Below are 27,727 nucleotides of genomic sequence, written 5' to 3'. Positions count from 1 at the left end.
ATTACAATGTAAAATCAATCACCCTTAATATGTATGGCTTGAATTCTTACATTTGGCCAATGACCTATCGGTCAATTGGCACTAAAGATGAATCAAGAAGAATATTATGATATTTTGACAACGAAGAGAAATCCTTTGATATCCTTGGCTCTATCAACAAATCAAAAAGATAGAAAAAGGAAATAATCAGAAAAAGACACAATTGATAGCTTAGGGAGAGAGAGAGAGAGAGAGAGAGAGAGAGAGAGAGTGACAGACCCAATGATATGATATTCTGACGAAGGGAACAATTTGAACCTCCTTTACAATTAATAAAAATCATACAACTGTTGTTATACTCAAAACCAAGTATTACACAAACCAAATCAAACTAACTAATAATGAAGATTGGAGAGTCTTTTCTTTAGTGGAAATCAAATTAGCAATGCATCCAAACCCAATTATCACAAAGATAATAGAACATTTAGACCATACAATCAAAATGGCAAATTACTTATCCAAAGAATTTGGAGTTCTCACTACAAAATCACTTATCACAAAAAAAAAAGAGAAGGATTTTTTCATATTTCCCTCTTCAAATCATGATTTGAAACACTTTTTAAATACTAATCCTATGCACAATACGCACAAATTTTGTAATATATCAAAGTAAATGAAATATTAATCAGTTCATGGGGTAATACAAATAGTTAAGTCATCAATCGGTTATGTTATATGTAAAGTATGAATCGTGCTCTGTAATCATAAAATTATATACTAATTTTAGGTCAATCAATTAGCTACTAAACAATGCAAGCATCCCCATTCCAATTGAGGGTAGTCCTTTTTATTCTATAAGTATCATATTATACTTTTAACCCCGATTGATAACCAATTAGTACGGCCAATTATGCAGAGGACAATCATAAAAAGAAAATAGCAATGAGGTTAAAAATTGTGGAGACTGCAAAGCTAAGGTGGCACACTCTCAAGAGGTCAACAAAAAGTTAAAAGGTTTTAATTTTATGGTACATATAGATTACAGATTAAAATCCTGGGAAGAAACAACACATGCATGCAATTCCTGGTTTACGAATGATGGTATTGGTAGCCCTGTGGTAGATTGTTGGTTTTCTTCTCTCACAGGGTTGCACTTAATCTTCGCTTTATATGGGCTGAGATCTCCACCCGTTATGGTTTCTCAAGAAAATGGATGTTCGCAGTGGAATCTTACTTGTTTGATGATGATTGACGCAAGAAATCCTAGAAAACTAATGGTGATTTGTGTGTGATACCGGGGGGATGTATGATAAAAATATGCAAAAAAATAAAGGACAGCTCTAATGGGTTTCTACTATACTCGTGTATCTAGTCCTCATTCAGTTGGTATACCTCGGTTATTTATAGAGGTATTTTTCTTGTTTTTATGAGTTAGAGGTCGTGTAGTTGGTGATATACCATCATATTTATCTACCATAAAAATTAGAAGAAAACGTAGAGAAAATTGAATAAAACGGACTCCCTCTCTCACAAATTGTTTAAAAGGTAACATGCTTTAGTTCAATATTGAGTTCGCTATACTAATTCTCTTAATAATAAAACAACTAATGCATTGAAAGTACAAACTTCCTCGTCCTTTTTAGCCGGCGTACTCTTATATTTTTACGCGGGAGTAAGAGAAAAGCTACAATTTCGCAATTTAATAATTTCATACACCTCGTCTCTTGTTGCCAGTGGTCACTGCTATTATTTTCAGCCATCATTTTCTTTCTGGCATCTTCATGTGGTTTTCTCTTCGTTTTCTCGATTTCCTTCTCCATGAGTTTCATTACAAATGTCTTCAAGAGGCAGAGAATCTGCTAATATCTGATCAACATTGTTATCTGGGTTCTCATTTCTCACTTCATGTTGAAGATCTGATGATATTTTTTCATTCTCGTGGCTTGAAACTACCGTTTCATCTCTCTCTTGGCTTTGAACCACTTCCTCTTTTTCCTCAGGCTGATCATCACATGGCTTAATACTATCGTTAGTTTGGAAATCACTGGCTTCATGCATCCCAATTCCACCACTTGGTGCATCACTCTGCAGAGACACCGGACTGCCAGGCCTATCAGATATGACTTCTTCACCAGCCTCTTGATGCTCTGCATTGTTGATCTCTTTCACATTGTTGTGAGGTTGGGAAGTAGAGTGTTCTTGAAAGTCATCACTTCCAGTATTATTTTTCAGATCAGAAGAATTTTGAACCAGGCCAGGGTCTTTAGCAACACTCTCTACTTTTGAGTCATTTCCAGCTGGATTTGTAGACGCAGGAAAAGACTGGAAATTATCCCAGTCATCCTCATCCTCTTCATCCTCTTCCATGCTATCCGAGTGTATCGCGGTGGCCAATGGTGGGGATTGTTTTTCCCTACTTCCATCTGTCAAAATTGGTAATTTTATCTCTAACGATGGTGTCACAGCCTTCATTTGTGTTGCATCATGATCTTGTGTTACAGAAGCACGAATAACCCCCTGAAAACAGAAATGGGAAGTCAAATAGAAACTTCCTCAATAGGCATGGGCAAAGTCTGTCATAAAGAAATTAACATCTCTACCAGATAACATACAACAACAACAACCATGCCTTAGTCCCAAAATTCTGGGATCGATTATAGATCCTCAACAGACTAATCAAGGTCAGCCACATGTATTTGTTTGGGCCATTCTATTCTATCATATACCATACTAACTCTAAAATTGTCTCACAACCACAAATGGGTTTCTTTTAATAGCAGCTTAATAGTTTCTTTTGGGTTGAAAGAAACCCATGTGTTAGCAACGCAAGCCATAAGAGTAATCGAAAACATAAGAGTTCTCCAAAGTGAGTGACTGAGAAGTTGAGCATTATAATTCTTATTGAGTATAGTTTATTTGATCTTACTGTGCTGAACCATGAAATTATTGTGCTTTTTACTTTTTTTTATCTGTCTTTACTATTATTTGTTCAAATTTGTGAGTGTTATCACACAACCCATATTGAATCAATTGTAAAACTATAAGATTTTAACTGATGAAATTATAAACATATATTTCAATTTTCAATTGGGATCAAACCTTGGGATTTTTTCTTTTCCCTATTTCCTTGTTATCAAACATATAGATACATGGATAAATTCGTCGATGTATGTGTTTGTAACACACTCCCACGAATTATATATGCATATGAAGGTATGTGTATATACATACACATCTATGCATGTACATATGTATGTATACATGCGTATGTATTTATAACAAGAAGAGCACCTGAAGTTGCTGCCTGTGCATTGGAGGCATTGACAACAGGACATCCTTGAAGTGAACTGCTGAGGAAGGGATTTGAGCTAGGTGAGAAACAAGCTTTACAGAGATGCTTCTTATGTCACCGACTTCCTGTAATAATCATACATAATTAGAAAAAAGTCAAACTAAAGAATTGTGTTCAACTTTAGAAGCCTCTTATTTATATTACCTTAGAAATTCCATCTTCTGTTGCCAAGAAAACCATGATGATGGCTTCAAAAAGCAAATTCATAAAACTTCTCTGAGATTCACTACCTTTGGACAGTGTCTGAAGGAGCACTAAGATTCTCAAGCACTCACTGACAATAGTTACTGATTCTTTGGTTAGAGGTTTCTGTCATCAATAGCATAGCACAAATCTGTTAGAATGATAAGAAGCTGAAGTTGAACAAGTGAAAGTGTTGTAATCTTTGGTTTAGAAGCAAAATAACAACAAAAAAGACCTTTAATGTCTTCTGGATTATGGTGAAAATATCTCTAATATGCTCTCCAACCAAAAATATTACAAAAGCACTGTTTTCAATGGTGCCTTTCTGTACACTACTTTTAAGCACTTGTAAACCAATTGATTGAACCTGTGTGAAAGAAAATTCCATTAGTTGTTGTCATACTGGTCTACATAACACCTACAACCACACCCAGATATTATATGCATAGAGATCTATTTACCAGTATACTTGAATCAGTGAGTAATGTTCGGATGCATTCAGTGCAACACTTGAACAGCGTAAAATAGACGGGATCGCTGCCTTCACTCTCGTCAAGACCTTCAATTTCATGAACCAGCTTGGCAAATGATATAGTTTGTTCAACTGAGAAAGCAATTTTCATTTGATGTAGTTTTCGCAAGTCAGATCTCTTATACTCCAGCAGATGGATGTCCTCAATGAAATCCGTAGCCAAATTAGTAATCACATCCAGACAAGTCCCAATAACTGTTCTGAGATGGAGTATACCATCGTCACCGAGTTTTGAATTATCTGCAGCACAAATGCTAAATGCTTCAGATAACCATTTAATCACATCCAGAGCAAATTAATTAGAATAGGCAGAAGCACTGATGCAGTGGAACAAATGCAAGACCAATGTAGTAATTCAATGCATCTTCATGTCTTTGATTGGCATGTTGGAGCCTAGCAAAAAAAGACTGGCATGTTTCACACCACCTGACACGTGATGAACTGCATTTATCTGTCTTAAACCTTAAAAAAAATCCCAATATTCCATATAGAAGGATTAAAGCATCAAAAGTTTTAAACTCTAAACTGGTTTACTATGAAACAAGCTGAAAAAAAAAATGTTTTCATCTATATCCAAGAAATATAGTCACTAAAAACCCAAATTGTAATTGAGTAAAATCATTCTTATTAATATTGTTATACTGACTTTAAAAAAACAAAAGCTTACAATTCTAAAATTAAAAATTAAATGCTGTAAAGGTTAGGATAAAATGACATATATAGTTAGTAGCAAATAAAACTACGTATTGGTCAAATCTGTAACTTTGAAATGCTCACCACCAATAAGTTTCTCCAATGACAAAGTAGTGCACTTGACAAAATCAATAACTTTGGAGAAGCATAATTCAGTAGGGGCTTCTCTAATGCACCTGTAACCAATTAAAAGAAACGCCAACACCACTGATTCCAACTGCTTCTGCAACTGAGACATGCAACTCAGTAAGAAGATGGAACACAAACACCACAATTAAGAAAGTTAAAAAAATATTTTAATCATGGACACACGAAACCTACCTTAGTTTCAAAACGCTTCAACAGTGTCTTTGCAGTAAAAAGTAATGTTGAGATCAATTCCACCCAGTTTGGCTGATCTGGTGAAGTTGCACTGGTACTGAGCTCAGAAAGGTTGGAACTAGTTAGCCAAGGATATTTCTATGAATACAACTCATCAAATTTTTTCCAGAAAAAACAAAAGGAAAACACTAAAATGAAATCCAATCTCCGTGGTACATTGGTTACCATTGAAACATTTTAAAGAGGTAAGCCAAACAAAGTTCCATTGTCATGTAAGAAAAATTTTCTGCTTCAAGAAATTCTTCAGGGCAGTTCTGCACAATCTGTTGTAAGAATATGAAGCAAATAACTCAGCACCTCTGCTTGAAAACCAAGTTGGCACATACATGCAAATAAATCAAAGTTGTGAAGTAAATATCAGACAGATAAAAACTAAATACCAGTTTATAGATATACAAATAACTTTGTTATAGAACACCCATCTGATCAAATCATACAGGAGTCCATCAAAGTTACAAGAAGAAGCCAATACTCTGTAAATCCATATATAAAAATCAATACAAAAAACTAAATCTGGAAAGTGGATATGGGTGTTAATAACATTTGTTTCATGGTAAACTGGATTTATGCATAAGAATTGGAAAACATAGTAGGACTATATACTGACCACATCTTTACATTTCTGAAAGCTAAAAAATGGCAAATCAAAAAGAAAACAAACCAATTGGTAATGTATCCCCCATGTGTATTATTTGAGGTTTTGGTAAATTTTAACTTCAAAAAGAAAATGCATATTAATCTTTACCTGTGATAGAACAGATATTGCAAGACTGTTAAATGAATTATCCATGTATGTGCAGTATGATAACACCTGCATGCAATAAAAAAATTTTAAGCATCCATTTGAACATATCCCATAATTTTAAGCACAAAAAGAGTCATTCTAGGATTGAATATATGAAGGCAGCCATCCATCCTGGTAAGATTTGATTCAAAGCACAGGTTGCAAAGAGGAAACATGAAATGAGACCCAAAAACCAGGTGAGTTAATGACCTTGCATTTTCTAAGGGCACACAAAATGAAGGCTAGCAGTTAAAGTAATTAATTATTCAGAATGTCATATTTGTATCCATTCTACAAAGTAATGAAACTAGCCAAGGCATCCAAATTTAGGGTTTTAAAATAGCTAGTGGAAAGCCCAAATAGGACTGATTTGTTATTGTTGCTATGTATCACACTTATGTATTGAGGAAAGAATCAACAATATAGTCCAATGGGGAGACATTACATTCTTCAACTTCTCACAAACACATAGATCTATGAATATACCAAGTACCATAGGACATGAGGGGTCTTAACCCTTTACATGGCACAAACAAATCATGACATATTTTAGACAGGCTTAGGGCATGCAGAAAATTCAAATACAGAAATTATTTTTGTGTAGATTCCTATGTACATGAGGTGGTTCCTTTTCTTAACTAAAAATTTATTACTTATTAAAACATATAAATATATATATATATATATATATTGATAAGTAAGGAGTCTTTATAAAAAAAAAAAAAGAAGGCTATTTTATGCAAAAAGATCACAAAGTAGTCAAATAGTACAATCAAGAGGTGTTTGTGTGTGTGTATTTATAATTTCATAGAAAATTTGAAGTGACAAGATGGACACTAAGAGCAGTGGTTCTCTTTATTAATGTATCAGACTTTATCTACAACAAGAGTCAATGTTAGAAGTTTTGAAAAGTTTGGTTCTCCCACTTGCACTGGTAACTGTATTGATGAAGATCACAATAAAGCAGTTTCCAACTACTTAACCAAGCCTTTAGCAGTTTCAGAATAATATTATCAAATTTAGGATATGAAATGGGATACAAAAGCATGTTTTCACCTCCTAGTATTTCCAACGGAGATGGCCAAGGTTCAAATCTCCCCCCCTCAACCCAATTGTAACTATCGAATTATAAAAGAAGTTTTCAAATCATATGCTGTAATATACTTTATACTATTCAGCCAAGTGTATGCCTCCATTAATTCTTTCCCCTATAATTAGAAACTAATAAAGTCACTTAAAAATTTGAAAAGTATGATAAATGTCGGAGGGATGATGCATTGAAAGAAAAAGGGAATGTTGGTCATCTCAATAAAAATGAACAGAACCTTTGAAAGGCACAAAACATCATTGTTACAATCTTACACAAAAACTGGGCCCATTGAAGAACAATTTAGCCACCATGGATACATTGGCATGTGATCTATTTATGATTTCATGAAACACATCATTTCAAGTAAGTACCACCAACTGTGTAAAATATTTTCATTTCAGAATGTTCCAGTTCAAGCTAATGGGTTCAAACATGAAAATCCTATGAGACTAAATGTGTCAATTCACTCTGCAGTCTGCACTAGATGCCCAAACAAAACTTTTTTTTTCTCTTTTTATAGGTAAATTACACACCCAATAGATCTTAAACCCATGACGTCAACCTTCAATTCATTATTATGGAAGAGTAAAGGGCCAGTTGATCTATAGCTAATTGGCCCCAAACATACCATTTTTACACATGTTAAAAAGACAAAAGGAACGGAGCAAGACCAAAGAGCCTTACATCTCAGTGGCATAACCTACTCTCATTAATTAGGAGAACTCGAATCCCTCCCTCCCCATTGTTGTAACTATTGAATTATTATTATTATTATTATTGTAAAATAAATAAATAAAAGGATGGAGAAAGATCACCACCTGCAACAATTCTCTGCTAATATCCATAGTAAGAAATCCAGCACTAAAAAATCTTTCAGTAGAGAGACACTGGAACACCGGTAGCACAATTTCATATAAGTTCAACCCTGGGGGATCCATTTCTTCAATTGGTGAGTCTTCGGCATGTATTGCTTTAGCAAATGTTAACGACAATTTAGATTCACCAAGTGTTAGATGCTGTCCCTGAAAAAGAACAAGCAGAGCAAAGCCCCATAGAAACCTAAATTCTCCTAACTCTAGTTCAACCATGCTATACCCAGATACTAAGCTTCTTGCCATATTCTCAACAGTGTCTGTGGAATGTTCAATGGCTTCAAGATTCAGAGGAACTGCATCCAGTACAAGTGCTTGCAAAATTACTGGCCAGGATTCTTCCAAACAAGGCTGCAACTTTGAAGAAACCAAAGGCGATTGGATTCCATCAAGGAACGGGTTCCACTGAAAGAAGTATCCCATGAAGTCTAAAGACATTAGAATAGGTAAATCTATATGAAACTTTAATCTCTTTAAGGTGAAGGATGGTAGTGAAAAAGGAAAGAGGTAGCTTACATTCTTCTTGAGATGCAAACAAAGGCAAATATAGCTGTAATCCTTCAATACCCGGATCCAGTACTTCCCCAGTATACTTGAACTCTTTGAAAATAAAGGTAACAATGCTAGATATTCATCTGGAATCCCACTATGGTGTCTCCTCAAAAATGCATATGTATAACACTTGAGAGAGGCATGAGCAGCCAGAAGTCTTATCTTGATCTACTTTATTATTAAGATATTAGTAAAAGAATTTTCATCTTAATGAACAGCTGTATGCCAGATAATAAAAATCATAACAGGAAAAAGTGTGTGCATGAAATCTGAAGAAGAATGGAATGGTTATACCTTGCATGAGACCCATTCAGCAAAAGAAGGATAATAGAGTTCCTTGAACTCATTCAATGGGCGTGAAATCAAGGAAAATATGCGTTTAACTGCACCTTGATCACCACTAATTATTCCGCTTGTCAGTATCTGGGATTTTGTTTTTCATACACGTGTCATTGCATTTCAAATACATCACTCAATTGGAATGAAATGAAAGAAAAAAAAAATGATATGTCTATGCTCTTAACCTTAGTAGCCAGCTGTAAGCCTGCCTCCAATAGAATAGGGCCTGCAGATGTGTCCAAGGCAGTGCGAACTGCAGATACCAGTTGGGCCTACATACATAAAATCTAAGTTAATTGAGATTCATGAATCCCAGAAGTTATACAACTATATACATATGAAAAAAAAAAAAAAAAAAAAAACCTGGTTAACGTACCTGATACTGTTCAAGTAGAAGGTGTCCTGGAAGCTCAGGATCAGGTACCCTTTCAAACTGTACGCCAAAATCACAACACAAACAATTCAACTTTCAATGGATACTAAAAATTACTACCAAAAACCAAGCGAAGAATAAAATGCAAAGCAAGCTCCAAGATAAAAGCCATAGACTTCCTCACAACTGATTGCCACCAAGCAATAGTAACAGACTAAAAAGTAGCAAAGTACTGCAGTACATTAGTGCCCCCTAGTTTACTGGAAGTATATGAGTCTTTAAATTGCTATTTTAACTCATCCTCTAATAGCACTCAGGAACGAGAAATCATTCAAACTCAAAAGTCGTTGTAGTTGTTGGTTTTTTTTCCTCCTCTTTCTGTATTTTATTTTCCTTTCTTGCTATCCTATTAAAGTGGGTAAAATGTAAGAAAATGAATGCAAAACTGGTAATATTACTTCATTTCATGAGTGTGGAAGTAACATTGGAATGTCAAGTTGAGCCTCAGGTATCTGAAACCACTGCCTAAAGAGAAACTTTTATGTTTATTATTGTATTATAGATTGAAGTAGAACAATCACAAATAATCTGTCACCTTCAACTTCAAAGATATTCACCTCATGGTCTACCATAATAATTTTTAGCATTGAGTGACTATCACGTTTGACACTGTGAAGTTACTCCTATCATGCATAGTTTGTTTTTTTTTTTGTAACAGCCAAAACCTACATCTTGAACATTTACATCAATGTGGCATTGAGCATAAGATCTCCAATTTCACATACTCAAGTTATGTTTAAGTCTCAAGTTTAACAAATGTCACTTCTCATCACCACAGCAGCACAATGGCAGCATAAAAGTTATAGTATAAAAATTCATTATTCAATATGATGCTGAACAAGCCAGAACAATTCAACAAGGAAATTAAAAGAGCAGGAAAAATAAAGATAGAACATAGTAGTCAGCACCCAGGGTTGGCTAGAGTCAACACCAGATCATGGAGACAATTTTAATCGAAATTTTATTCATCAAAACAGTCTCCATTGATAGGAGTACAATACTGAGATTATATGATGTAGTCACCCTCTACCTTAGGCCAGCCAACCAACCAACCCCCCCTCCCCCCCCTCCCTCTACTCTTAAAACTGTCAACCAGCCACCCTCTACTCTTAAGCCAAAACAACCAGCCACCATTTCTGATCTCTTAGGGCAGGCAGGCAGCCCCTTATTTTGACTTCTTAGATCTACCATGTATTCTCATTAATATATTCTCAGCTTTGAATTATGTTGTGATAGCCTGCCTAGATGTAACTGTTAGCTAGTTTATTTCCCAGTAGTTAAAGATTATAAATAGGCTTGTTATGTAAGAGTAGATGCAGTTTTTCATGTAAATTTAACTTAGTTTCAGACCTGGACAGAAACTCTGTTTCTCCAGTTATTTTCTCTGTAATTCCATCTTTGATTCTTAATTTCAATGCAGATCTATTTCAGTTCTCAGTCAACTGATCTTGATTTCCATCATTATATAGGTGTACTAAACCCTAAGCCTAACTGTCATAGGAAAAACTAATGACTTATTACAAAATTATCCTTCCTTCTAGAAAATAAAATACTAATAACCGGATAAACTACTAAGACCTAAAATAAAAATACAATTGATCTCCACAAGAAATAAAACTAAATTAAAATAAATCTTTGTTTGCACTTCCTACATCATCCTCATTTGGAGAAAACTTAACCTTGAGTTTTTTTTTTTTTTTTTTTTTTTTTTTTTTGGAGCAAAGATGATAGCAACCTTTAGAACATAGAAATTCAAGTAAATCAGGGGCCTTTGAGCAAATCATTTTGAGGTTAGTCAGATAATGCTTAGAAAGCACAAAGCAGTTATTGCCTCCAAAGCAGTTAACCTCGAGTTTTGAAGTGTGGAAGGATAAGAGTTCTAGCACTGGGTACTTCAATTCTTGTATTACCTTTGCAAGCACCTAAAATAGAGAAACCTTGTACTCCACATCATTAAATTCATATGGAATTACAAAAATCAATGTGTGAAATAAGCGTTGGAAATGAGACAATCGTCTCTTGGGCCACAGGAAGAATTGTTGCATCTAACTTTTCCACAATGAAGGGCTGATCAGTAGCACATTAATCAAATTCAAATTTCACATCATGTGCACCCACTAATTTATTACTCTCTTGTAGAACCTTCTCTTCATCAAGTATAGTGGAATCTTCTATTTCAACAATAGGCAATATATCTGACACTTCAACAAGTGGAAATAACTCTGGTAGACATGGTTTAGATATTTTACATTGATGTTTAGGCTCTTCAATAGGTTCTCCCTGTTTCACGAGTATTTAAGCAACATCTATCAACACTTGTCCTCAATTTCAGCACAAAATTTTGGTGGCTCAACAGTATTGGCTCTCATGTGTGAGGTTTTTACCTTTGAGGTTATTGGTCTTTCTATGGAAGGACTTCTCAACAGGCTCAAGTCAAATGTCAATTTGTGAAAGTTGTGCTATCATGTCTTAATATTGTACATAGAGGTATTAGAGGGCTCTTCCCATGTTCTCTAAGGCTTGTTGCAGTGTAAACCATGCTGGAGTGGGCTCAGGACTAGGAACTGCACGAATACTCATCTTGTCTTCAAATCGTGCAATGGTTGGCTGTTCGATTGTCTTATACTGGCTCTTCATTCTTGAAAATTACCATAAGAAGATTAGTCAAATTATGCAACTGACTGACTATTCCATTTCCTCAAATTATCTCTTCGATCTTGAAAATCAGAATATTGAGATTGGGGTAGATATTTCGCCCGAAAGCATTGTGGTAAATATTCATCTCGAACTTTTTCTTTCATGTCTTCCCAATCAGTAATGACAGTTTTGTAATTCATAAAGCGGTGATGTTTGAGACCCTCCCGACTTACTTAGCCGAAGAAGCTGTATTTGTCTAAGGGGGGTCGTTTGATGTTACTCAAGAGTACGCTATCTAGCCTTCCGACTTACTTTCTATCGCTATTCACAATTCCTACTCATGTGGCTAATAAAATTGAAAAGATGCAAAGGGATTTTCTATGGGGTGATAGCAAACTTCACTTGGTAGGTTGGGATAAAGTTTGTGCTCCTATAGCCAATGGTGGTTTGGGGATAAGGAAACTTACTACCTTCAATAAGGCCTTATTGGGGAAATGGTTGTGGCGGTTTGGGAAGGAAGAGGATCAGTTGTGGAGGAGGGTGGTAGCTTCAAAATATGGGGAAGAATGGGGGGGATGGACCTTTAAGTTGGGTAGGGGAGTTCATGGGTGTGGTTTGTGGAGAGGTATTCATATGGGTTGGGAGGATTTCAACAAAAATTGTCAATTTGTTGTTGGGTTGGGGAATAGAGTGAGGTTTTGGCAGGATGGGTGGTATGGGGATCATCCTTTTCAATTGGCCTTTCCAAGGTTGTATGGTATCGCCTTTGATAAGAAGGTTTTTGTTGAAACTTCTTTGCTAAGGAAGGGGGTGAAGGAGAGGAGAAGTTGGAATGTTCGTTTTATTAGAGATTTTAATGATTGGGAGATGGATAAAGGGCTGCTTTTTCTTCGTATTTTGGGAGCCAATACTCCTCCTATGGAGGCTGGAGACCGGATGAGATGGAAATTGAAGTCTAATGGGGTTTTTGACATCCGATCGTATTATAACAAATTAAGGGATTCTCCCTCAACTATCTTTCCTTGGAAAGCTATTTGGAGAGTTAAGGCCCCTAGGCAAGTTTCTTTTTTTGTTTAGTATGTAGCTTGGAATAAGATCCTTACAAGAGATAACTTGAGATTGAGGAGATTGGAGTTTGTGGATTGGTGCATTATGAGTCTGTTTGGATAGAACTTATTTTGCTGAAACAGAAAACACTGTAGCAAAATAATTTTTAAATGTATAAATAGTGCCGTGGGACCCATTTTTAATGAAAAAATTGCTGAAAAGTGGAATTTGTGGATCCGTGAACAATGCATGGATGCACTGTTTATCGTGGAAAAGTCAACAAAACCGGCTCAAAAATTAATTTAAAAAAAAAAAAAAAAAAAAAAAAAAAAAAAAAAACTGCTGTAAACGCAAACGTAAAACGCAAAAGCTGAATCCAAACCCAGCCTATGTGACGTCATTGTGGAGAGACGGTAGATCACTTACTTCTTCATTGTGAGATGGTAAATCGATTATGGAGCTTTGTGTTTATAACTTTTGGCTTGTCTTGGGCTATATCTAGATTGATTCTAGACTTGCTTTTTGGTTGGTGGAATTGGCTAGGGAAGCATTCGTCTCAAATTTGGAACTTAGTCCCGTTGTGCATCCTTTGGTGTATTTGGAAGGAACAGAATCGGAGGACTTTTGAGGATTTAGATAGTTTCGGTGATCAGATGCTTGCTTCTTTTAGTGGAACTCTTTTTGATTGGTCTCGGGCTTGGGGACTCGCGTCTAGTGATTCCCTCCCTTCTTTTCTTTGCTCCCTTTCTCTGTTGTAATTTTTGTGTTGTTTGGTTCTCTATTGTGTTTGTTCTCTATTCTCTTTTTCTTGTACTTTCTAGGCTTGCTCTATGTTCTTCATGCATAGAGCAGGCTTTCGTATATATATATCATCCTTACTTATCAAAACAAAATGTTTGAGACCCTCCCAAAAAACTTGAGCTCCACCTATTAGCTTCAACTTTACAAACTTGACTTTTGTGTCATCTGCAAAACTTGGTTGTTCAAAGAATTGTTCCATATCATTTAACCAATTGACAAAACTCCATGGAAATCGATCTTTATGACTATCAAAATAAGGTATATTTGAGATTACTATGGTTCACTAAAAGAATAATCTTCAACAAAATTTTTACAAGAACTTGGATTGTTTAACTTAAGGCCATAAGTCCAAACAGTAAACCTCAGGTTGGGGTCTTCTGTTTTTTCTTTTCCCTTTCTACTCTGGGTCAAGTACTGAACAGGTTTATTGAAGTCAGTTTGAGTTTTCAAAGGCTCCCCACAAATATCTGAAGGTGCCAGCCTCAAGTGAAAATTACAACAATAATGGCCCCTTATGACCCGACTAGTACTCATGATGGGTCAGCTTTGACTCGTTAAGACTGATCAGGTCTAGATCTTTAGAAAGCTGAGTCCTTCATTGCATATATTTGAAGCAGTGATTTACTGTTTGGCAGTGACGACACTTGTGGCGGCTTCCTGATGGACTTTGGGTGACGACGAGGTACGAAGAGACAAACAGTTGGAGCGACAACTCACGAGGGCTGATGAAAGCCGATTGACGGTGTGAGAACAGTCAAGAGGAATCATTGGTGGATATTAGCAATGAACACATTGGATGATTCAAGATGTGGGTCAACTAGATTGTTGGCAATGGTGTGTGTAATCAGGATTTTTTTTTGGTTGCTGGTGTGGATGCTGGGAGCTGGGTTCGTGGCGATGACGCAACTAGGATTATTATTATTTTAAAAAAAATTTGCAATGAAGCTGCAATCGATTCAAATTTGCACTGACACCAAATTTGGCTCATGACAACCCCAGAACAATGTAGAACAAGAAAATAAAAGATAAATTACCTAGGTGTCGACACCATGCCAAGAAAAAACACTGGGAGTTTGAACCTATGATTGACTGGAGTTGGCACCAAACTATAGAGAGAATTTCAATCAAAATTTAATCCATCAAAATAATCTCCCTTGATAGCAGTACAATACTTAGCTTATGTAGGAGTACTAAACCCTAATTCTGACTGTCATATGAAACCCTATTGACTTGTTACAAAAAATGTCCTTACTTCTAGGAAATAAAATACTAATAACCTAATAAACTACTAGCACCTGAAATAATAATACAATTGATGTCCAAGAAGAAATAAAGCTTAGCCTGGGCTTCTGGCATCACAATAGCCCAGTTGTAGAATTTAGAGAAAAATAAAGAGAAGAAAAAATACAGAAAAAAATTAATGACAAAAATTTGCTCCAGTCAAGGGAAAAAGAAGGAAGAAATTTCTGAACTAGCAATCTTCATCTAGAATTTTCACACTGATGTACCTTATCCATAATTGTACTCAGAAGCCCGACACCAATTGGCTGCATGTTTTCAAACTGGATTGTGCTTATCTGAGACAAGGAATAAGAGGGGAAATATGTCATCTTTAACATGCATTCCTTTTAAGTTATACAATATGCTTGTGGGTTCATATTAAGTACCTGATAAGCAAGTGATATTAACTCTTGTACATGGAGTACTAGCCAATCACAAGAAACTTGTCCATTCGCAGATTGTTTCCTTGCCAAAGAGAGGTCAAAATGAGCTGGATTCTTTCCCACAGCTCTGGGTAGATGACTCAAACACCTATGTACAAAAAAATAACAAAAATTAGATAACCCCTTGATGAATAATGCATGCACACGTGCGCGCACACACATATACATATACATACAAACATATAATTAGATAACCTCATGATGGATACATGCATGCACACACACATTACTCAATAAGGCTTTGAAAGGTGGGAGGGGTCTAAGTAAGGGTTAGGGGTGTTGGTTGGACAACAGTTATATACAGTATAGCAATATGGATATTATGCTGGTTTACATTTTATGCTTAGGGATAAAATAGCTCACTTTCTTAATTTCCTCTGTGATAAATAGTTCTTAGAAGCACAGATAGGTGCAACCCAGATATACCCCACATAACTGAGCTAGAGCCACTGGCAGATAATATACAAATGAAGGGAACAAATGAAACAAAAGAATGTGTTGAAGACAATTGTTTAAGAAATTTATGGTTGTAAAACTCATCAGTTGAAGTTCAATAGTTTTTTTCTTAATATATTAATTAATAAATTTTATTAAAAGAAAAAGGGACATAGCCCAATTACACGGAAGTATACAAGAGCTATCCAACAAACTAATATGGAAAAGATCTAAGAATTCCAAAATAGAACAATTAATATCCTCAATGCTCATAAGCCAATCATAAAGAATCAGTCAGAGTTAAATAGTAACATGTCAAATTCAAATTCAAATAAGAAACAATTGATTCTGAACAATTAAGGACATACATTCAGTTTCTTATAGTGATATAAACAAGGAAATTTTATATATGAGCTGAATAAAATATATTAAAGGAAAAGGGGGAAAGGTAAACAGCTATGGAAATAAGAAACTAAAGTATGTGACATAATGTTCATTCAAGCTCCGGAGATATTATTTTTTAACATGAATCTGTGTCTATGAGAAATAAAGATATAACTCAAGAACCCCACAAATCTCAATGTGGATGTATGCATTTCATTTCTTTCTAAGAAAAACAGATAGTAAATTGTACAGAAACTAGAATATGCACAGGCGCGCCTGTGTGTGGAATGTGTATAATGAATTCAAATGTAAACTCCAAACAAAATAAATAAGATAAACATAAAAATAAAAATAAAAAAGAAATGTAGAGAAAAGGCATCACATACTCAGCAGCAAAAACCCTGGTTCGATATCTGAGGTGTTTCTCCCTATTAGGCATTATGCTGGCAGATTCAAATTTATAGCCTTGTCCTGGCATGCCTTCGGAGCTAGAAACCATGGTTTCATCATCTTCTCCAAAATTTATCCTTGTGTCACCATCTGGATCATTTGACGGATCCTTTACTATATTTTTATTATGTTCAGTTCTCCTTGTTGACATAGCAAGAACCTGGGTAAACGTTAAACAGTTCATTCAATTAGTGTTTATATTACTATAGCAAAAATATCTTTTACAATTAAATGACACCTCAACTTTTCCTTTTCCTTGAAGGAGAAAAAAATATATATTATAATGTTTTGGCTGACATCTACCATGCAGAAAACCAGGTGCAACATCTGAGGTATGTACACCTAACACTATGTAATCATACCACAAACCATGATTATGTAAGAACATTTCCCCCTTGGAAGTGCATTTAAAAACAATGCATCGCCGTACAAGTTAACCCATCTCGTCACAGGGAAAAACATCATTAAGCATTTTTAAAGCCCCACATCAGGACTCTAGCCTCTTATGAACACAGTTGGAGGAATCAAAATCAACAAATCTATGAACCCATTTCACAGAGAATAGATCAGCAGAGGATAGCACTAAACTTCTATCTACAATATATGGATGATCTATGGATTCAAAATAAGCACTCCATGATAAATGAGTTCTCACTCCGATTATTTGCATGCTAAAAATAGATAAACCTTTGTGAGCATTTACTATCTTGACAGAAACATTAAGGAAGATGGTACAAAAAGAAGAACTGCACTAACTAAAGACAGCCAGCCATGCTTCAATTAAAAAAAAAAAAAAAAAAACTGTTATTTAAGATCAAGGGGGTCAATCAAATATACAAATTCTTTAAATCATAAGAAAGAGAAAAAAAAAAAAAAAACTATTTTCAAGAAGGCATTTAATATTCCACGTAGTTAACTAATTTCCACTTCCTAGTTTTAACCTAGAGATCGTTTCTTTAGACAAATTGGATCATATTATTTGGTTGTAGAATTTTAAAGCATTGAATGATATGCAAGAAAAATACACATTTTAGGGGAGGAAAAGAGCTTACCATGTTACGACATATTGATATCCAATGAGATGGACGTAAAGGGCACGATGCATATAGCAATCGCATAATTGTGGTACGTGCCAGATTCCCAATCCTACAAGATTAGACGGAACTTATTATGACCCAAAAAATTATGATAGCAATCACTTCATGGCGGTGAGTTCTATCCCCTTCACAATGTATACAGGAAAAGATAACGTAATTTCTATAACTAATGGATGACAGAAAAGCTGATCAGAAAGGCAAGCCAATGATACTAACTAATCCAATAGTGGTTGCAAGAACCTAACCGATGCATGCATAACAAGATAGAAAAAATATAACGTGAAAGTCAATCATCAGAAGAACACTAAAGAAGATAAGATGAAAGATACATATCCTAGTCTCAAGCCATGCATGCCTACATACACTGACCACGTGAGAAGATATAGATTCTGGAAGCCTGACTAAATAACTTAGATCATAAGTTTCGACTTCATGCGTGACTACATACACTGACCACATGAGAAGATATAGATTCTGGAAGCCCGACTAAATAACTTAGATCATTAGGTTCGACTTTCCTTCTAGAAAGATAATGCTATTTTTCTAAACATATGAACAACTGTAATTATTATTATGGAATTTGGCCTTGTAATATGGAACTTGGGCTTGTAATTTCATTTTATGGCGTTACTTGTATTATCTTCACTGTCGAAGGGAGGGGGGGCAGAGGGGGGCCATGGCCCCCCCTGGGTTTTGAAAAAGCCCCTCCTCCTCCTTGTATTTTCTTTGAAAAATAAAAATTTTATATTAGTTTTTGCACATTGATCCCCCCTAAGAAAAATGTCTGGCTTTGCCACTGATTACCTTTTGTTGTTATTTCTAAACTACTAGTTATCATTATATTTTAATTGTTGCTGGCTTTGTTTGGAATCTAGTCATCCACAAGTTATATAATGTGTGTACGATCAAATTTGCAATTTGCTAACAATTCAATTCATGTCAGGTAAATTGGGTTAACCTGAACCTAACATGACCATATTTATTAAATGGGTCATGTCAGGTCATGTCAACCATCACAACCTCTTTATTAAACAAGTTATGTCAGTCATGTCGTGCCAACCTACTTAATAAACAAGTCATGTTAGGGTTGAAGGACCCCAACATGATTAATAAACATGTTGTGTTCATGTAGACCAATATACTTGAATACTTCCGAGTCGTGATGGCATAAACATGAGTTGTGAACACAAATTTCCACCCTTACCCAAAAAAGAGGAAAACATTTTTTGGAAAATATTTTAAGCCAAAACAAACGAGACCTAGGGAAACGCAAATAGAAGTGTTATCTTGACATACTCAGAATTAGTTTCTTCATCCAGCATATGGAACAAATTATCTTCTATTTGCTCATCAATGATGGAAACCTGCAAAAAATAGTATCAGTACAAAGATCTGACTCATTGGAACAAGGCTTAGTAGATTGGATAACAGAGATTAGGGACATACGGGATCCTTTTCTATGAGATGTCGCAGAGTAGAGACAGCAAGATGCCTTAAAGTTGGCTGTTCAATATTTTTTTTTTTCAAAAGAGAAAGGACAAATTACAGCAGTGAAAAGAATCAAACCACATAGCATTCAAGAATTTATCTCATCAAGGAACAAAACCTGTCTTGAGGATAGTGTCGGGAGAAGAGTTTGAACATGCAAGTGCACTGACACAGCTTGTGGTGCAAAAAGGACAAGTTGTTGTGTAAAGCGTACACTCCTGCAAGAACAATAGTCAACAGATTAAAAACTGCTAACAATAATAAAATTAGGGAAATAATGATAAAAATGGGTTTTAACTGAAGTCACCCCCAAGGATTGAAACCAATAGTAGAAAAAACAAATTAAGCAAGAAAAGGAAGAAAACAAAATGGATCACATACTCTAGCATTGTTGCTGTTTCTTGGCAGGTTATCTCTGCAACAACAGACTGGACACAAAATTTATAACCAGCACATAATCCAAAATCATAAACTAATAAGTATCAACATAATAATGATGATGACAATGATGACAAAACTAACCAAAATGATAAGAAGATAAATTCAGCTTATAAGAACTTAGAACATTGCTCGGTATGTCTCCATAAAGAATATTTCAAAAGCATCCCCAACAAGACGTTGTAAGGTAATTGAAAACTCGGAAGAAAAATACCTTGCAGCGTGAAAAGAAAATGCTTCCTGGAGAAAGTTCAGGACCAAGAACAGCAACAATAGCATTTATGAGGCGGCCTACTCCTTGCTGAAGCTCAACCCATCCATTCTCCTCAGACAAAAGAATGTCCATGGCAAGGCCAAGTGTGGCCTATGAATGAAGAGAAACAGATCAGAATATCAACAAACAATTAACAGTTCAAATAACAGACGTACAAAATCAATATGACAGCTGTAACACCAAAGGACACTAACCAAAAATTCAAAATTGTATTTTAGCACCCAAATAGAGAAAGCCTTAATAGAGCATTTTCTTTTGTACCACATAATTATCAGAATCTCGTTCACCAGTATCAACAACAAGAATGCCGCAAGAAATATCATTTTGAATCCAACTCTTATAAAGTTGAATCATATGTTACAATGATATATATCAGATATATCATTAAAACTGAAAGAAAAAAAGAGGTATATATCAGATATACATTATACAAAGAATATTCTTTTCCATAAGAATGTTATCAAAAAGAGGAAAATGAACAAAGCCCAAGTATGTGGCTAATTGCTCATATACAAGTCCAGCTAAGATTAATTGATTCTTAACATTAAACATAAAAATAAAATACAAAAACAACAAAGAAATAAATGATGAATGATCTAAAAATAAAGATTGTAAGATCAAATAAGCCAATCTTGAGACTCATAAGTAGAAGCTAAAGCTGTTGTCTTTATTCCAAATCACCACATCCGACACAAAGGCAGAGCCCTCAGATTCTTCTAAAATCAGTCAGTGACATTTATTAGAACATTAAGAGGTCTCACATCAAGTCAAAGACACTGAGAATAATGGGATTTTTCTTCTTTTAAGAAATTTTTATGGGGGAGCTAGTGGCTTTGTTGGGTCGTAGACAGTCCTTGCTTCCAATGAAATATTTGGGGCTTCCCTTGGGTGCTAAATTCAATGTAAGGACAATTTGGAACCCTATTCTTGAGAAACTTGAGCATAGATTAGTGGGTTGAAATTTATTATATTTATCAAAGGGGAGGAGGTGGGGGGGTAAGGTAACCTTAATTAAAAGTACTCTCTCGAGTTTGCCAACTTATTTTCTTTCACTCTTCCCTATTCTGGTGGAGACTGCTAACTGCATTGATAAGCTTCAGAGGGATTTCTTAAGGAGCGGGATTGGTGAGGCCTCTAAATTCCATCTGGTTGAGTGTGCTCAAGTTTGTAAACTGTTGAAGTTTGGAGGATTAGGTATTCAGAATTTGTGAAGATTCAATCAAGCTTTGTTGAGAAAATGGTTGTGGAGATATGGGAATGAGATAAACCACCTTTGGAGGAGGGTCATAGAGGTGAAATATGGGAATGATTGGGCTGGCTGGTGTACAAAAGGGGTGTTGGAACCTTATGCCGTTAGCCTTTGGAAATTCATAAGACAAGGCTGGCCAATTTTCTCCCAATTCATCCAATTCGATCTAGGTGCTGGTAATAGAGTAAAAATTTGGCATGATTTGAGGTGTGGTGTTTGTGCTCTTAAAGAGGCCTACCCAAAACTTTATGTGGTGTTTGTACTCTTAAAGAGGCCTACCCAAAACTTTATAGCATTAGTCGTAATAAGGAGTCTTCTATAGCGGAAGTCAAGCAATTTCCAAACCAGATGTTGCATTGCGATATTCAATTTCCTAGAGCAATCCAAGAAGGGAGTTGAAACCTTTGACCACCTTTATGGACCTAATATATTCTATGCCACTTAAGGGTGAGGGACATGACAAACTTTGTTGGAAACCAGCCAAGAGTAAAGGTTTAAGGTGCTTGAGTACTATTTTTCCCTTTCCTTGACTCCTAGTATTCTTTTTCCTTGGAAACCAGTGTGGAGTTCAAAGATTCCTCCTAGGTTAGCTTCTTTCCATGGACTGCAGCCTTTGGAAAGATTTTGACCATTGATAATTTATAAATTAACAGTGTTGCTGTTGTGGATTGGTGCTATATGTGCAAAAGGAGTAGAGAGTTGGTGGATCATCTTCTTCTTCATTCTCCCATAGCTTTTGAGTTATGGACAATGGTGTGGAATTTGTTTAGTCTTTTATGGGTTATGCCACAAGGTGTCACTAGTTTATTCTCAGCTTGGCAAGGTCTTTTTGGTAAACATTGATATATAGTTTTCTTGCAGGCTATGCCGCACCATGTCATGTGGTGTTGGTGAGAACAAAATGCAAAATGCTTTGAGGGAAGTGAATGATATATACTTGACATTAAATCTCTTCTTCTTCACACTTTACTGGATTGGAGTATCACTTTTAACTCTCTTCCCTATTCTAATTTACTAGATATGTTTGAGTATTGTAATTTGAGAGATTGATGTTCTGCTACTCAAGTACACCTCTGGTGTACGTAGGTATTCTCTTTTTTGATTAAAATCTTTCATCATTTATAAAATAAATAAATAATAAAGAACTTTTCATTTTGTTTATTTTTTTTAAACTTCATTACATTTAAGAATCTTGAGGCTTTCAGTTGAAAGACAAGAATAAAATAATTTAGAGAAGCAAAAGCAAGAAAAAGAGAAAAACACAAGAGTTACATGGTTTAGCCTGACGGACTAAGAAGCACAAACACTTCATTTAGGGTGTCATACTCAGTTTGTATGTGTATCGGACACTTGACACGGTTAGGACACTTCCGTGTCCCAATTGTGTCCTTTTAAAAAAATAAAAAAAAGACATTAAACAAAGAGAATATTCATGCTCTAAATAATAATAGTGCATTTAAAAATTAATAAATATCTTTAATCTTGGTTTGTATTCTAATTTCTAAACATCTTTTAATAGCCATGGATTTGCTTTATTACTCATTACTACTCTTAATTTAATAGTCATGGATTTGTTTATCTCTATATATTAAGATGATTCAGTAAGTTAGTTATGACTTTAAAAAATGTCAAAAATGTCCATAATCTAATTATATAGTCGTTATTCCTAAAAAATAAAAAATAGGATTAAAATCATAATTCAACAAAATTCAAAAACAAAAAGCTATTGGATAAATCTCAATTCAACTTCCCACTAGACAGATTCAAGCTTTTTCCTAAAAATTAGTGCACACTTTCTATTTAGATATGTCTCACAAATGTTTGATACAATTTTTCCGGAAAATTAGCACGCTAAACCTAGCAATTTACACCTTTTCAAAATCCTAAATTTTAGCTTTATAAAAATCCATTTCCATGTAATCTCACTAACAATAGACAAATTCAAATTGAAACACATTTTCTAAAGCAATTATCTCTGTTTCTAAATAAAGCATTTATTTGTGCAACCACTAATCACATCTCAACTCACGTCATAACTAATTAGTGTCATAATCCAAAAATTGGGATGAATGACAAATTATGACTCTTTTTTTTTTTTTATATAGGTAATAAGAATATTATTAAACAAACTTTAACACTAACGAAAGCAAATATAAGGTGTTAATGATGGTGAACACAAGGAAATGCAACAAACAAACAAACAGCATCAAACAACAAGAAAAAACTTAAAAGTGCACAACTAAGAGAAGAAATAAATGACAAATTATGACTCTAAACCCAAAATAAATATACGGAGCCTCATCGCATGCGCGGAGTGCATGTGATGAGGCAAGTTATACATTATTACTCTTAATTTGATATATATTCAACTTTATATTTAATAAATGCTTAATATATGAAAAATAAATGCTTAATAATATATAGAAAATATAAATAAAAACATATTTAATAATTATTTAATACTGTTCATACCCCTGTCTGTGCTTCTTAACTAATGGCATACGTCCACGAGATATGCCCAACTAGGGTATATATAAGAGATAGGGTTAGCCCTACATGGGCTTACAAATTACAATACATTGAGCCTATTACATTAACATAAAACCAATATCTTTAACACTCCCCTCAAGCTGGAGCATATAGTCATATAAGTCCAGCTTGTAACATATACACTCTGAGGGAACCAGATCTGCCAAGACATGCTGAAATACATTGAGAACTACAACTAAGGAGTACCAGATCCGCCGAGGCAAGCCAAAATACACCGAAAAAAAACCACCCCACAGCAACCACCGAGATATGACACCCACCGCCAAGAACAACCAAGAGAACGAAGGAGATTGAGGAAAACCACCGAGATCAAGAAAGGCTAATGCTATGCTCTAACAAGCGACCTCCATTATTGAAAAACTACCAAGAGCGTCAACACAATAACAACTGAGATTTGACAAACAACCAAAGTGATCTGCCAAACAACCAACACGATTTGACAACAACCGATAGCCTACGACCATGGGATAAAGCCCTAGCAACTTCATCTTTACTATTCTCAAATTATTGATTACAATGAACTCAAGTAAGGTATATATAAGTGCTAGAGTTAGCCCCACATGGGCTTACAATATATTTGGCCTCTTGGGCCATTACATTAACATAAACCCAACAAAAACATATTTTCATGAAAATAAAAAGCTAATCATATAATATAACAATAAAGTGCACAAAACACATTCACATAGACACACACCCATTACTCCACTCCATATGAATTCCCTGTCAAATATGCTTTTTTTACTACTAGAATTGTGGTTGGGATTGCGAGCAAGCAAGACAGAAAAGAGAGAAATAGAAGGCAGTAATATTAACATGGTTTGGCCTGATAGTGCATGTTTGCAATGGAAAGCCCTTGAGCGGAAATAAAATTTATGTTGCTATGGAGATGATGGTTGGGATCTCGGTGATCATAGTCATGGGCATTTATGTTGGAAATTTGCTACCTGAGTTGGGTTTCATCTCTGAAGGGTCTATTGCTACGGTCACATCAATAAATGCATCTTCATTAGCTGCAACTACAGCTGACACAATGTGGGGAAGGTTTAGCCTTGTGCGGCTATATCTTTACTATATAGAACAATATTTAACAACGAACCCAAAGTAGGGTATACATAGTAGTAGCTAACCTTAGGCTAACCCTAGACTATCCTAGGGTGGTAGTACTTACAATACAAGTAGAAGTAGGAATACTTTACTTAATCAACAAGTACATGTGTGTATGATAAGATTGGGCCTCTCTTGATTCATAATATCTCAAACAGTGACCAAAGATGGAGCAGACAATAGATACAAGGCCCAATCACGCTTGTTTATGGACATCAACCCAGTGACTTTGTGGATGGATAAAGCTGCTACTAGTTGGGTCTAATTGATATCTATTAGATCTTTATTTAATCACTTCAATGTAACTGGTTAGGAGTTATTTCTTTCCCTTTTTTTTTTTTTTTTTGATAAGTTATTTCCTTTCCTTACTTGGTTAGAAATTGTTTCTTTCCCTTTTTGATGTAACTTAGAAACCCTATTTAAAGGCCCCAAAGTTCAGAATTGTTCACTTGACTTGATTAATAAAATTAATATTGAAAATTTCTCCAGTGGCTTGGTGTTGGTTCTAGGCAACCCTATATGCTGATTCTTAGGTTTTATTTTCTTTCCCCTGCTTGGTGATGACTCCAAGCAACCATAGGTGTTGATTCCTAGGCTTATCTTCTTCTTTTTCCTGTTTGTTTCACCTCAAATATCTTTCAGAATTCTGTAATGCTTCAAATGATATTAAGATACGAAAGATATAAAAGGTAGAATTTGCTTGAATCTGATAAATATCAAGTTTTAAAGTAGCACAACGGAAAACAATAAGACAGTAAAACAGGTCAAAATACACATAACACTTAAATAAAAGCCATTGTCCGAAGGCATTACAGTTAAGAATTGGATTACCTGGACATGAGATACAAAGGACAAACCAGCAGCTTCAATGGTCAAAAGAAGTCCATGCAAAGACCAGATCTGCAAACCAGCTAAAGAACTTTTAGCCAGCAAAGAGATTGAGCTCACGGTTGCAGGCACCAAAGTTGACAAAGCCATTCCTCCTGCACTGCAGTCAAGATATATAAGATGGAAAAAAGGAGGGAAAAAATCTAAAAGACATTAATGATTAGAATATAGAATCTCCCATCAATAAGCATCATCACACAAATCACCAAAATAAATAAACAAACAAACAAACAAACAAACAAACAAAAGAACAAAGTGAATAAATATTTATAATAAAAATTTAAAAATTTAAAAAAATAAAAAATAAAAAAAGCTCAAGTTGACATAGTATTTCATAAATTCTGGAGAACTAGCAAGATGCTTAACCAATTAAGGACTAGACTCACCCATTACTTCTGAATATGTATTGTTTTCAGGATATATGTCTTTAATTATTGTATCATGTGCCATAACATGAAACATCAATTATAACTAAGAATTATCCAACAGACATTCAAATACATAAAGACATGATACAATCCAAAATGGAAAATTAGAAATCCAATACTTAATCCTTCTACTAATAGAGTTTAGGGTTTAGATGACAGATATTCATATACATCATTACGAAGTATTCAGATGTGCAAACAAGCATGCTTAATATCATGATTGTCACAAGTTCTAGTATTTCATTATTACTGATTATATTTATCTAAAATGAAAAGGTAAGTCTTTCATACTGCCAAGTTTTGACTAAATATTCCATGTCTGCAACATCTTGCCCAGGTTTACAAACTCTCCATTCACCTTTATATTTACAGGGATAAAGAATAACGTTTAAGTGATAATGCATTAGGACAAAATGATGATATTAGACTGTGTGCAACATAAGGAGAGAATGAAAGAAGGAAAAGAAAGCAAGCAAACAAACGTTGAACCTATTGTTACAGTACCTTCCATAGATTAGCTTTCCCCCAAACCCCCCCCCCCCCCCAAATATTAAACGAATTAGGCTGATTTATCTTCAAAAAAAAAAAAAAAAAAACCATCTGAACCAGATCCATTTTGTGTATTGTACTGAAAGGCCATAACTTCCATAAAACCATTGCTGAGAAGTAGAAGGGTATTGCAGTATACAATAAGCCTTCAAGGTTGGTTGCTTGCCCTTCAATACCAACATTCAATTTAGTTTTTTTTTTTTTTGAAAAATACTTAAGTCAATTGCCTCCAAATGACAAATTTCTGTACAGGCTACCTCTTGGATATGGTCAAGTAATCATAGAAAAAGAGTTGATCAACCCAAGAGTTATGCATTCCATCAAATACAACTTGTGCCAATTTTTTGTTGTTTTTTTGGCAGATTTCAACTTATTAATAATATCATTTGCAGATCCCATGTTGATATATTAACAGTCATAAGACATGTTGTGGTACCTCATACCATTTGCCATAGTTCCTGGAGTATGGACAGACATAAAGGGAGGTGTGAAGTTTTTCATGTCTCAGAAATAAATGCACTAGTAAAATGCAAAGTAGGGCACATTTCAATTACATCAAAATCAACAAGAAGGCCAACAAGTGAATCTGGAAGTTATTTATATATATGAATCAAGTTATCATAGTCAATCCCTCTAAAACCAGGTTGATATTTTGCCAGGGCGTTTTGTTTTCATTCTTGCAAGCTCCTAGAGATTGAGGATGTCTAACTCCAGATCTCTTCCAAATCAATCATTTTTATAAGACATACCATAAAGATATACAGAGGTTTTAAGGGGCATTAAAAAATAAAAAAGAAGAAAAAGGTGAAAACATTATGAAACAAAAGCTAGATATTCACCTGCGATGGATGCAGCCAAGTGCCATAGCAATTGATCCAGAATAGTTTGGGTCTATTGCTCCACTTAGGTCACCAAGCAACAATCTAGTCTGTTCATTGCCATATAGGAGAGAGAGATAAATATAAAATTTGAACACTTCAGGAAGAGGGGG

The 27,727-nt window shown here is 35.0% G+C and overlaps 1 protein-coding gene across 4 annotated transcripts in view; it reads right to left on the bottom strand.

Annotated features, from left to right (window-relative positions):
• Positions 1-1,461: 1,461 nt before the first annotated feature.
• LOC115975809 (protein SWEETIE) overlaps positions 1,462-27,727 on the bottom strand; it is a 71,074-nt gene continuing 44,808 nt past the window's right edge. For all 4 annotated transcript variants that reach the window (XM_031096798.1, XM_031096799.1, XM_031096800.1 and 1 more), the window contains 25 exons: positions 27,576-27,664; positions 25,703-25,859; positions 19,906-20,055; positions 19,635-19,681; positions 19,372-19,471; positions 19,212-19,268; positions 19,062-19,129; positions 17,721-17,814; positions 16,605-16,828; positions 15,343-15,487; positions 15,184-15,252; positions 9,134-9,190; positions 8,943-9,029; positions 8,713-8,841; positions 8,383-8,586; positions 7,813-8,271; positions 5,866-5,931; positions 5,286-5,383; positions 5,061-5,157; positions 4,824-4,968; positions 3,976-4,286; positions 3,750-3,881; positions 3,476-3,640; positions 3,271-3,396; positions 1,462-2,496 (listed from right to left, as the gene is read on the bottom strand). In XM_031096798.1, the coding sequence (XP_030952658.1) occupies positions 1,759-2,496; positions 3,271-3,396; positions 3,476-3,640; positions 3,750-3,881; positions 3,976-4,286; positions 4,824-4,968; positions 5,061-5,157; positions 5,286-5,383; positions 5,866-5,931; positions 7,813-8,271; positions 8,383-8,586; positions 8,713-8,841; positions 8,943-9,029; positions 9,134-9,190; positions 15,184-15,252; positions 15,343-15,487; positions 16,605-16,828; positions 17,721-17,814; positions 19,062-19,129; positions 19,212-19,268; positions 19,372-19,471; positions 19,635-19,681; positions 19,906-20,055; positions 25,703-25,859; positions 27,576-27,664 (4,014 nt within the window). In that variant the 3' untranslated portion in view covers positions 1,462-1,758. The remainder of the gene's footprint in view (positions 2,497-3,270; positions 3,397-3,475; positions 3,641-3,749; positions 3,882-3,975; positions 4,287-4,823; positions 4,969-5,060; positions 5,158-5,285; positions 5,384-5,865; positions 5,932-7,812; positions 8,272-8,382; positions 8,587-8,712; positions 8,842-8,942; positions 9,030-9,133; positions 9,191-15,183; positions 15,253-15,342; positions 15,488-16,604; positions 16,829-17,720; positions 17,815-19,061; positions 19,130-19,211; positions 19,269-19,371; positions 19,472-19,634; positions 19,682-19,905; positions 20,056-25,702; positions 25,860-27,575; positions 27,665-27,727) is intronic.

The sequence above is a fragment of the Quercus lobata genome, chromosome 2 (genome assembly GCF_001633185.2).
Source record: "Quercus lobata isolate SW786 chromosome 2, ValleyOak3.0 Primary Assembly, whole genome shotgun sequence".
Classification (NCBI taxonomy): domain Eukaryota; kingdom Viridiplantae; phylum Streptophyta; class Magnoliopsida; order Fagales; family Fagaceae; genus Quercus; species Quercus lobata.
This window is presented reverse-complemented; position numbering and strand designations above follow the sequence as displayed.